General features: G+C 27.0%; 1 protein-coding gene and 1 pseudogene across 3 annotated transcripts; both read right to left on the reverse strand.

The window, feature by feature from the left end:
* Positions 1-2519: 2519 nt before the first annotated feature.
* On the reverse strand, positions 2520-6285 carry LOC132939666 (deoxyribose-phosphate aldolase). 3 transcript variants are annotated; one of them, XM_061006961.1, is made up of 7 exons: positions 6091-6285; positions 5848-5924; positions 4824-5020; positions 4153-4342; positions 3796-4092; positions 2897-2982; positions 2520-2805 (listed from the first exon to the last, which is right to left on the reverse strand). In XM_061006961.1, the coding sequence occupies exons 2-7, from the start codon at positions 5870-5872 to the stop codon at positions 2608-2610; spliced, it is 993 nt and encodes a 330-aa protein (XP_060862944.1). In that variant the 5' UTR covers positions 5873-5924; positions 6091-6285; the 3' UTR covers positions 2520-2607. The 3 variants fall into 3 exon arrangements, with proteins under 3 accessions (XP_060862944.1, XP_060862945.1, XP_060862946.1); XM_061006962.1 differs by having other exon boundaries at positions 6028-6285; XM_061006963.1 differs by lacking the exon at positions 6091-6285 and having other exon boundaries at positions 4824-5031; positions 5848-5913.
* A 549-nt stretch (positions 6286-6834) lies between these two features.
* Positions 6835-11406, reverse strand: LOC132938921 (dehydrogenase/reductase SDR family member 11-like; annotated as a pseudogene).
* Between the last annotated feature and the right edge of the window lie 985 nt (positions 11407-12391).

A 12391-nucleotide genomic window follows, 5' to 3' on the forward strand; every position in this document is an offset into this window, starting at 1 on the left:
TATGATTTTAGGTAACTTCAGATTGCTGTCTTCGATAAATGATGATAAATTTGCAAATAATCACTGATATTTTCTAATTAACACGTATAAAACTAAAAAAGAAATCATCACCTACTTCAAGACCAAACTCTCGACTTTCACTTCAAAGAAGTTACCTAATGAACGAAAAAAAAACAATTTTTGTCTGAATTAAAAGTCCCAATTCAACAAATATCAACTGCTGGCCATCACCGAGGCGCCAAAGTTGTGCCTGGTAGCCAACTGTCAGATGAACAGGGAGAAAGAAGAATACTTGGTGTAGTACGTAACTATAGACCTTCTGACTAAGATTTAGCCCCTCCAAAAATATCTCTTATTGATATAATCCCACTATGGGTTATTTAAAATAAATAGTTTTGTTAGGTGGGCTGTAGCCTCCACAGAATTTTAACCTTAGTTGCGTCTATAGGAACACCTTTAAAGCGCTGATTTAGAAATTAAATTTGGTCATATCAAGAGATCAAAAATGAGTTTGTAAGAAATTGATAGTTATTAGTAGTCATCATATAAAACCACTTGTTTATAAAAACTATTATTTGAATTATTTAATATAGTTATAATATCTAGTTATAGGTAATGCAAAAAGAGATATAACTCCAGTCAGAGAATAGAAAAAACATTTTCCTATTCTAATCTACTGTTACAGAAAATACATTTATTACCAAAAACTACTGAATAATATAAAAACCCTAGTACAAATTCATCATAATTTATACCAAGATAGATCAATCCTCCTTGAGTTATATTTATATATTATAATATACAAATAGGTTATGTTAGGAATATGTAATTGTAAATAAATCAAATTAATGTTTATTTTAATAAGTAATATAGTTTTGTTTTGATTAATAATGTATCATACAAAACTAAAAAGTAATTAAATATTTTAAATGGCTATTAATTAAATAGACATAATAATAATAATGACTTAAATTGAAGACCTTGGGGCAACAACTAGACACATCCCTTTTTAAAAATGTTCAACACACAAAAAAACATTGAAAATTCCAAAAAAAAATTTTTTTTTTAAATGGTAGATTTTAGTTTGAGGGTAGATACCCACAACATATGCTTCTATAGATTAATGCTAACTTTTAATAATGAGTTGAGGAAGCAAAAAAACTTGTTAAGACATATTATCTTGTTGTTGCACTGTAATTAAATATTTTTTGGACATATCTTGCTGTTGCACCAAAACTAAATTATTATTTAATATGTATTTTTCTGGACATATCTTGTTGTTGCACAAAAAAACAACAAGACATGTCCATTTTGTATTATAACTTTATATATTATAAGTATATAACAGTCGGACATGTATGATTGTTGCACCAATCGATGCAGGGTTTTTTTCTATTTTATGACGTGAAATAGTGATTTTGGCCAAAACATGAATATGTCTCGTTATTGCCCCAAGGTCTTCAGTTAATCTTATAGTTATAAATGATCAAATTTGAATATTAACAGTCTTTGGTGGCAAGGGCGACCGCAGGAATTTGTCAAGGGGAGGACAAAATATTTTCCTTCTTACATTTTTTGTCTCACTAACTTTAAAAAAATAGTTAATTTAGTAATTCAGTAATTTAGTGCCCTATTTAGAATTGTTGGGGCATTTTTAAGTTTTTTCAGAACATTAAAATCATCAATAATAATTATGATAATCAACCCTGAAAAAGCCAAGGAGGGGATACCTGCCCCTACTTGCCCCTTATGCGGACGTCATTGTTTGGTGGTAATGGTCCTTTCTTTAAGATTTATCTTTACAACTTCTAAGAATATGTATCTTCATATGTATACATTTCATTTGTCTATGTGCATGTCAGTAACTCCTAAATTGCAGGACCGATTTTGATGACATTTTTTGTGTGTATTTGAGTGGTTCCCTAGATGGTTCAGATTCACAATTCACAACAAAAAATCTTGGTCGATTTAGTTTGCAAAGCTACACCTTAACCAAGATACACTTGTATAACTAAATTTTGTATTTATCCATTTCATCACAAGCAAAATCAGGTTATACAACTAAAATTGGATGTTGGTTCATCCAAAGTTAATAACCTCAAAAAACAACTGGACCGTTTTCAATTAAATGTATATCAATAGATTACTTGAAACTTGCAGGGTGTTTATAGCTTGATTTTTCAACTCCTATAGGCTAAAGATAGCCAAGGGTAGTTCACACATGATTTTTTTTAAGAAAATTAATTTGTTTATCTAAATGGTTGCAATTAGTTACTACATTGCATACAAATATATTTATTAAAAATACAAATCTTTAGCCTGGATAATATCAGGCAGGACAGTTATAGTTTAATACAAAGTACTAAATTCAATATTTTTCACAAGTAATTATTTTAAAATTAATATATTAGAATCAACATTTAACAATTGTTGAACATAAATGTGAATTAAACTTGTTAAATAATGTATGTCCTCAGTACTATCATTGTATTCCTGTTATATTATAAATAACAACTATCTATTGTGATCATACATTATGTTTATTATCATATAATTTTTGTCACAGAATGCATATAAAATTAAAATTTAAAAACAATTAAATTTAAGTTAATTTTTTAAATAGTTTGTTTGTAATTTTTTCAAGACAATACTTAACCTTTTAACAACATCTTCTAGAAGACTGGATGCACCAATACGGAATAAACTTGCTTTCAACCAATCATTTCCCAATTGGTTCTTTACCAAAATAAGCCAACTGAGTGCCTGTTCATTAAATTTAATGCCTCCAGCCGGTTTAATACCAACCTATAATCATAGTTTAACAAAAGTTTTAAACTTTAAAGAAATGCCTTTAACTTTTTTACAGAAAATCTGATAATAAGACATAATTATGTACCTTGTAACCCGTGGTATTGTAATATTTGTTAATTGCTTGACACATGATTACACCGTGAGACAATGTGGCATTCTCAGCTTCTTTTCCTGTGTAAGATAACATAATCATTATTTTAACATCAAGCACAAAATTACAATAAAAATCATAAATAATGGTTAAAAAAATCCCAAAAATCGATAAGAAACATCCTGTGTCATCAGTGGCGCTGAACTCTAAAAATGTTTGTGAAGTAAAATCTACAATTTTTATCCTACCGCCCACCTCAACTTTTTAAGAACCCTTATTTAAGAAGTGAAGCTATATATGATTGAAGCAACTGTGTGTCGTTAGCAAACATACTGTGCAGTGTAAGATAAAATAAAAATTTGTTTGTTTAAGCTTTGTACACTAATTAATAATATTATCAGACATCAGTTTGTTTGTAGTGTCCGACCAAAGATAAACAAAAACACTGATAAATAAGAAAAATAAAAATATAAAGATGTCAGTACACTATTTGTTTTCTCTCTCTGACTCATACACTATATCAAATTAAAATTAGAATAAATTAACATTTTACAAAACTTAAAGCAAAGAATATTATCTAAAGCACTTTATTGGGTTTTATTAATATTTTAAAATGTTTATAACTCGCTTTAAAATTTAAATATCAATTAACTTTGAGATGCCCTAGAACTTATTCATGTTTTATATCTTTAATATTGATAATAGATGAACTCACTATAATATGAATGAACAATATAAAATTGTATTTTCTGACTGAAAAATAGCTATGTTATATCAACGAGAGAAATACCTAACCTAACCAATGTACATCCTGTTAATAGCTTATAATTTTAGCACAAGATCATGTATGACTAGCTTGTCATTTTATTTTATTATACATTTATAATTCATACCAGTAGATGTTTTAATAAAGTCCGATCCAGCCATCATAGCTGTCATAGCCATTTTATACACGGTATGATAAGAATCCAATTCAGTAACAGACAGAATTGTTTTCAATGTGACATCACCATTAACACACACACTTTTGATGGAACGCAAATCATGATATAATCTATTAAAATCACCCATGTTTGCTAAACCACGATCAATTACAATATCTATTTCTGCAGCTCCTTGTGAAATTGCATATTCCACTTCAGTTATTCGACTACTCAATGGTACTTGGCCCATAGGAAATCCTCCTGCAACTAAACATGTTTATTATTAAAAATCACAATGTAAAAATATTTAATTTTATGTGTAATCACCGGAAGCAATGTCTATGTGTTCATTTTGACAATTTATGCTTTGTACAGCATCAGCTACACGCACAGAAGATACACAGACCGTTTGAGGAGTCAATGTACTAGTAGTGAAGTAGTTATACATTTCACAAGAATGATAAGATGCCATATTTTCAATATCAGTTTTTAACATTTTTTTGGTAAAAGTTAGAGCCTAAAAATGTTTTAAAAACTTCAATATAAGTAATCTAAATTAACATAAAACAGAACTTTACCAAAGCAATAATAATTTCTTTATCTGTTAATGAAACAGAAGTCTCCACAAAACCATATTTTTAGTATAACCTTAAACAGTTAAATCAAATGGTACCAGTAAAACGTTAACAACTGTTTTTTTGAATTAAGGAAAAAACAGTTCAATTATCTAATATACAATATTATTTTTACATAGATTTAAATTAATTTAATTTGAGAAACAACTATATCTAGAAGTTACTTTAGATTTGATTGTATTTTATAGGTATAAAATAATATATTTTGTGGTTTATATTATTTGTCCATATTACTTAAATCATGGATATTTAAAATAATATTTAGATAATATTCTATTGTACATAATACAATAATTTGTTTTAATATTTATAGTTTATGTAGTCGATATGCCTAAAAGAATATTGTAAGTTATTCCTTAATACCTTGTTTACAAGAGCTTCAATAGTTTTTTGATTGTCTGTGGAATTAAGTGAAGTAAGATCCATAACATGAATCAAGAGCCCTAAATAAGAAGCTTCTACTTCAGGTAAAAATCCAACTTTGGTACATCTATCACACTCATCAACAATTGTCACAATATCTTCATCTTGATCTTCATTACGCTTCAGCATGGTTTCATCTGAAAATAAACTACATTAATGGTATGTTTATAATATAATGATATTATCATGTGTTTTATCTTTTTAATTTAAATTTTTTTGTTACTATTTATTGTTAATTAATGATTTTTACTTTACCGTATAATTATTCTTTATTTTGCTGTTTACTATTACCATTGGTACTACTAATTTTTACTTATTATTTTTGTATCCAAAATTTATTATAAGATAAGCTAAACTGTACTTATAATTATTCAAATTGTTAAAGGGTTTAATACCCGTTTATCATACATAAACAAATAAATAAATATCAAAAATGTCTGTTCCTGCAAAAATAAGATTTAAAACTTTGTATACACCAAATGAGAATTGATATCTGGAAAGCTGTATAGATTCAAATGTAACACACATCAAAATAAGTTTGACCTTCACTTACTAAGGCGTTTTGTACAATCCACGCATATCGAGCATGCATGTGATGGTTACAGGTATACAATTTATATCAAGCATTAATCTAATAGACATTAGTTGCCTATAAGGTAAGTTATGTATAAATAATAACCCTTCGGTACACTGTTAGCCAGAAAAAAAAGCAGAGTCCAAATAAGACAGTAGGAAATACCAGAAGTGTTGTAGACTTATTGGAGAAGAGCAGTTAGGATAAAGTAATTTTAAAGGTATATAATTAACAATAAAAGTGTAATTGTAATTCCATCCTTTCTATTATAATACCGTGCAGTATCACTACATCAAACATCAACATTTTACTTAAAACATAAAACTTATTTTTTTTTTCATCATAGAACGAAGGCTGTTTAATGTAAAATAATATATATATTCTCCTCACCGAAAAGTATTCCTGGATTTGACATTTTTGTATAGCTTTGAAAATTTTCTATCTTTCACACAATGTTTGGTAATAATCTGTAAGAATAGTACGAAGTACAATTAACAATTTGTATAATAAATAATAATATATTAATAAGGAATGTAATGAAACTACATTCTATATAATTATTATATATACTTTTTGTGGTTATCGGTATAATTTTGTTTATCTATGATAATAATTATACTGTTTTTTTTTTACCTTCAGAAGTTCAAACTTCAAATAGTTATATAAGTACTCAGATTTCTATGAAGTAAGTAGTATTGTAATAAAGAAAACTGAGTAGTGACTACTGACTATAGTAAGAATGAATATTGAATACTATAACAAAATAACAAATACTATAGATTAGAATACGAGAAGCTCTGTAGAAACCTGCTGGCGTCATATTAGCGCTCCAAAATGTATGTGATTGCCTATCAGCCCCTTTCTCCTTATCATTTTAAAACAAATAATTTGGCGCCATAAATCAATGATATAAAATAGGTATTAAAATATAGATTACTATTATATTATAATGGGTACAATATACATTGGTGCATATTTTGTGGTATGCAAAATACCAAAACAATAATTATTAAACAACATAATATTAAATCAATGAATAATGATATCACTATATCAGCATTAAGATAATTGATTATTTTTCCATACCTTACGAAATTACTCTAATAAAGTAATAATTATTATTGATGTAACAGACAAAAGTGAGGATAATTCTCAAGTCATCCTGGAAAATACACACATAGAAATGAAATCGTATCAAAATGCCAATTTATTATATCCATTTAAAAACACATTGGAATTTGCAAAAAAAGTTACGTGTATATTTAATTTAAATATAGTCACTTTTGTTAAAAAATAAAACCGGTGTTCGAAAAGAAATAATAAAAATTGTTGATATTGTTTTAATATTATATTAAATATATGTGATGCATGTAAGACCTAATTCTTAAAAAAATTTTTAAATGTATTAATAAATAGTTTCATAAAGAATAGCAATAACAACATTGATGTCTTCAAAATGCATTAAAAAAATTAAAAAAAATTGTTCATTTGTAAATCAATATATTGTATATTAATCAAATTGTAAAATTTATATTCTTTAATTTTACCTATATTGTATTATATTATACACCTAATTATTAATTTAACATATTATATCATAAATATAAAAATATTGTTCATACATATTTTATAATGTTCTCATACCTAAGTTCTATTTCTTTTATTATTTTGTATTTGTACATTGTACATAATATTATGACTTGTAATGATGGTGTACACTATTGTAAATATTTAGTAGGTACCTACATTTTTTATATTGTTTTAATAATATTTTGTATTAATCTTTATGTCACACATTTCTCACTGTACATATTTTTTAGTTAGTATAATCAATATTTTGTGATAATTATATAATTATTTTTTCACAACTAATCGATATCATTAAAATGTTTAAAACTTAAGACCCGTATAACCGTGTAGAACTATATCAAATTATTGTAAAAACAATAACCATCAAGTATTACTCTATGAAATAAACCTTGTTTTAGTAATCCAGTGTCCATAATCCATACAGCCATACACTTGATACAGGTAAATGGTAATGATGTATTACACGTTTTATTATAAACTATGTATATATTTCTATATTTTAACACTAATAACACTATAATATTAAGTATCTAAAGGCTAATGGACTATTGGACTTAATTTAAAAATTAGAAAAAAGCTAAGTAGTTGTTCTTTTGTACTAATAACTTATCAGTTAATAGTTATCAGTGTCTAAAAAAGAAAAATTAAGGGGCAACCTACTATAATATGGAGCGCTACAGTGTCCCCTAGCAAATCTAAGAGCTTCCCGTATTCTAATCTATAGTATTTGACTATAATGAACATAATAATATTAATATTATGGTACATTGTGATAATAAAAAAAAATATCAATGTGATAACAATTTGTTAGATAAGTGCCTTATAATAGTGCCTTTGGTAAAAATGCTAGTAGAAGTGCTTCGATTTAAGTATATTTAGTGTTAGTATTTACAAAAGTAAAACTCTCAATAGTTTTCAAAAGCTTAGGGAAAAACAAAAAAAAAACATAATGAAAAACTGGAATTTTTAAGCAAAACCAGTTTTTGACATGATAATAGGGATATGTATCGATTTGTACAGCCTATACTTAAACCTAAACCTAAAAAAAAATAAATTACAGTGACTCTGACGGGTAAATCTTTCATGCCCATCAATTCTCTTAAATTGTCTGTGATTGAAGTAATACTTTGTTTGGTAGCACTATAAACTGAAATATCCTTCATATATGGAAATTGGTAATGACCTACAACATACTATAACATAAGTCAATATTATGTTACGATAATAATACAATTATTAGAAGCGTAGGTGTAAATTACAATTTTGAATTTCAGAATTTATACCATGATCTGAATAAACGAACATTTAAAAAAAAAAAAACTGTATCATAATAAATATTTATCTTTTTTTTAAATTTCTAATACAATTGTAACGAAAATCGTTACAAAATGGTATATATTTTTTGATTACCACACAATGTTATTACATTTAAATTGTTACCTGTTAATATTTATTAGGTATATGGCCCTCATTGATTTTTAATTCTTCCATGATTTTTACTGCCTCTCTAGTTAACCTATGACATTTGGGTTAAACATTTTTCTCCAATCATTTGTGTTTCCTGTAAGTATAAAAGTTGGCCAAAGATTTTAATAACATGAAATTAATACGATTTTGTTGATATTGATTAGTGATTATAAGTATCTGATTCTTCTCAACATATTTTATTTAAATTTGAAATTAAATTTAAAAATTATTTTGAATTACAATTATAGTTAATATTTGCTCAGCTGCTTTAAAAGGATACCTAATAGAAATCGTGGTTAGTTATTAAAGTAATAATTCATGTGAAGGTATGAAATTTATTATTGTTATTATTGTTTATAATACATATTTACAATAATATGAGTGATAATTGACAAATGTCTGATGTTAAGATGTGTGCAGATTAGAATAATTACAATAGATTTTCTATTGAACTAAATATTTGATAATTTATTACTTAGATATTCTTGCTTGTAATCCACCTGTATAGAAGTACCGATTTTTATAAATGTGAACAATTTTGTAGATACCTTATGTTGGTATTGTCCTTTAATTTGAAACAAGAATATAAAGATTTGATCTATGATCAAATTTAATGTTCTGAATGTTATTTAAGCCCCGGTTGGCTCAATGCCTTAATATATATTTTGATTTTAAAATAAGTCATAAATATTTTAAAGTTAACAAAAAATTACTTATTTTAAATGCTCATTAATTTATTGTTCTAAAGTTAAAATATAAAAAAGGATACGTGGAGCCGATAAAAATGTATATCTATAATTGGTAAAATTAACACTATAATATAAAAAATAACGAAGTAAAACTGATTATTATGAACGTAAAATGTACACACAAATACACAATATAATATATAATATATTACATAAGTTCGTTTCAGAAATAATAAACTATCAAGTCAATTTGTCAAAGATATTAACGAATATCATAGACGAAAAATATATTTCCGCTGAAGAACATCTGGTACTGTAAGAGAAAATGTCTCTTTTTGAATGAAGAGTAATTGTCCAATGTTAGATAAATTGAAAAAGATCTAAGTATACCAACACCTCCCCTTCACTCTTTTCTTATGTATTCAGTATTATAATCCAATGAAAATCAAAAAAGGTATAATCCGCATAATATGTAGGTACTTATTCAATATAAATAATTCGTTAGGTAGGTATATACAATATTTGTATTAATAGTATTATTCATGTCGTGATTTCAGTATTTCTACTTTATAAGTTATTTCATTAGGTACCTACATCATGAAAAATGATACATTTTACACTTTTACAGTTGAATTAATAAAAATGAAATACCTAGTTACAGTGTATATCATTCTTAATACATTTTATAAATTGTATTTCATATTATTTTATATACCTATATTGTAACACATAGAGTTAATTATTGTAATACACTTTAATATTCAAAATTACCTAACAACTATAAATTCATAAACTAATTCAATGTACCTAATAAATCACTTTGCTTCCAAACACCTGCATTGTTAACTAGCACGTCAACCGATTTAAATGTTCTCTTTACCCCATTAAAAGCTTCCAAAATGTTTTCTTCCGAACACAAATCAACTTTAACGTAATAAAATGTACGCAGTTTTCCTTTTAATTCCTTTTCTAATTCCTAAAAAAAATATGTTGGGTCAGATACAACACTCTGCTATATTAAGTACGAGTATCGCTTGTTATTGTTAAAGTGTATAAGGGAAATATTATATTTTGTATGCTTAAAACTACAAATGTTTTGTTAAATATATATTGTATTTTTATTAAAACAGAATATTTTTTTTTAATTCACATTTACAACGTATTTACCTGAAGTTTATATTCCCTTCTAGCAAAACCAACAAAAATCATTTCCTTTTAAACCAGTTGTCGGCAAGTCTCCTCACGGAACCCAGAAGAAGCGCCTGTCACTACAGCAACTTTTCCATTCCACTTTTCCATTTTCGTTTTAAAATTTCAATTTGGTATTAATTATAAAAACTACTCGGTGCTTATCGGCGTCTGAACATCAACTGAAACATTATTCTGAGAGTTCTCATTTCCTAAGAGTAATATTTTTAATTTATAACATAATAACTAAAATAGTTACAGGAAAAATCGTAATTTAAGTTTAAATATCTAATTTTGTCAGAATTTAAACTTCATTGAACTGTTATAGAAGAAAAATGTTTTAATTTATTACTGTAAGGAAAACTTTTGAGGAACTTAAATTGTATTAAATTTCCAAGATTTTTGACTTACAAACAAAGATCGTACAAACATAAATTAAATAAAAAAAACCTTTAAGTTAGCCAGTTATAACCGTTAAAAAAGAAATCGATATCGAAACTGAAAACAAAATCGAAAAAAAATCAATACCTATGTCCGAAACCGAAATCGAAATAAGAAAAAATATTTTCGATTTCAAGCCCTGTTTTTAAGGTAATTATAAATATAATACCTGAATCAGTGACGGTCTGGCTAATGATTGGGCATGGTCACAATTTTTTTTATAAGTATTTAAATACTTTAATAAATACGTTAAAGTCAAGAAAATGTGCAAATTATTTTGAGTTATAGATATTCATAAATATTTATTTTTGAATTTAATTTTTGAAATCGTAATATAAGATTCCCCTTAAGTGTTCCTAGTGTTCCTACATTTAACATAAAAAAGGTGGGTAAGTGGATGTCGCTCTGCTGTACAGTAGGTTAAAAGTGAGTCACTGTAATGGATGGTGTTAAATTTGAATTCAATGATATAATATCATTGTATAAGAAAAACGATTCTGAGCGAAAACGGTCAGTCAGCCTATGATATTACTAAGTATAGTTGATGATATTATTGTGAATAAAGTAATTTATATACAACCTATTTACGCCATGTTTTAAATTTTCAATCCTTAGTTATAAAAGTTGAACATTTTATAAATTTTTAACTACAAAATAATTATTAAATTATAAATTTGATAAATGTTGTCAAAATTTGAACTTTAAATGCTAATAAAAAAAATTATGCCTTGCATTAAATTTTCACGCTTTTTTACCCAGCAAATAAAATTTGATCGTGTATAGAAAATGCTTATATTACATTCAGTGAATTTTTCAAGTATCTACGTTTTTTAATTACAATTAAATAAGAAAATCGTTACATTTTTAAAATTGAGTGAATATCAAATGTTGTAAAAATATGAATTTCAAACGCTCATAAAAATTACTTTTAGCCCATTTTGGAAGGTCGCAAGTCGCTCCTTCATCTTAAAAATCCAAGTAAGTAAGTAATATAGACGGCACTTGAAAACTATTTTCCATCGCTAGCCTAGCTAAAATTAACATTATCAAAATTTTAATTAGGTATACATCATAAGTACTAACTAGTAAGTACGTAACAACATTTTCGGTCGGTGTCAGTCGGTCAAAGACAAGATCAAACATCCAGGTCAGTCAAAGATACATATCCTCTTACTTTTGTAACATACTTCAGTTATCATCGATCAATTGCTTACCGATTACGTAAACTTTTTTGCTTAGTTTTGAAACTCACCTGAAAATGCTTCCGCCGCCGTCAAATTCAAAATCAAGTAAACAGTTGTATGTAAATGACCAGCCTAACAGGTATGGGCAGCACCTAAGTGCGAAAAAATTTAACATTTTCGAATTTTTTTTCAGCCAACGTCTAGGTCGTCAGTACCACCCGTGGCGCGACCTCGACGGGTTCGCGAGCTAAGCCCGCTCGGTAATCGCTGACGCGCTAGACACCATGGCGGCTAGCTGGCGAGCGCCCGGTCGCAGTTACGGTCACGTGGTGCGACCGATGACGATGACGACAACTTTGCGGCTAGTATAGAGGT

This window comes from Metopolophium dirhodum, chromosome 2 (assembly GCF_019925205.1).
Source record: "Metopolophium dirhodum isolate CAU chromosome 2, ASM1992520v1, whole genome shotgun sequence".
NCBI classification, from domain to species: Eukaryota; Metazoa; Arthropoda; class Insecta; order Hemiptera; family Aphididae; genus Metopolophium; species Metopolophium dirhodum.

Bases quoted from the DNA above. Each gene is read 5' to 3' on its own strand.
- LOC132939666 (XM_061006961.1), bottom strand. From the start codon at position 5,872: ATGTCAAATCCAGGAATACTTTTCG. The intron at 2,983-3,795 runs GTATGAATTATA...TATCTTACACAG, and splicing joins CTTTATTAAAACATCTACTG to GAAAAGAAGCTGAGAATGCC. The intron at 2,806-2,896 runs GTACATAATTAT...CTATGATTATAG, and splicing joins ACAATACCACGGGTTACAAG to GTTGGTATTAAACCGGCTGG.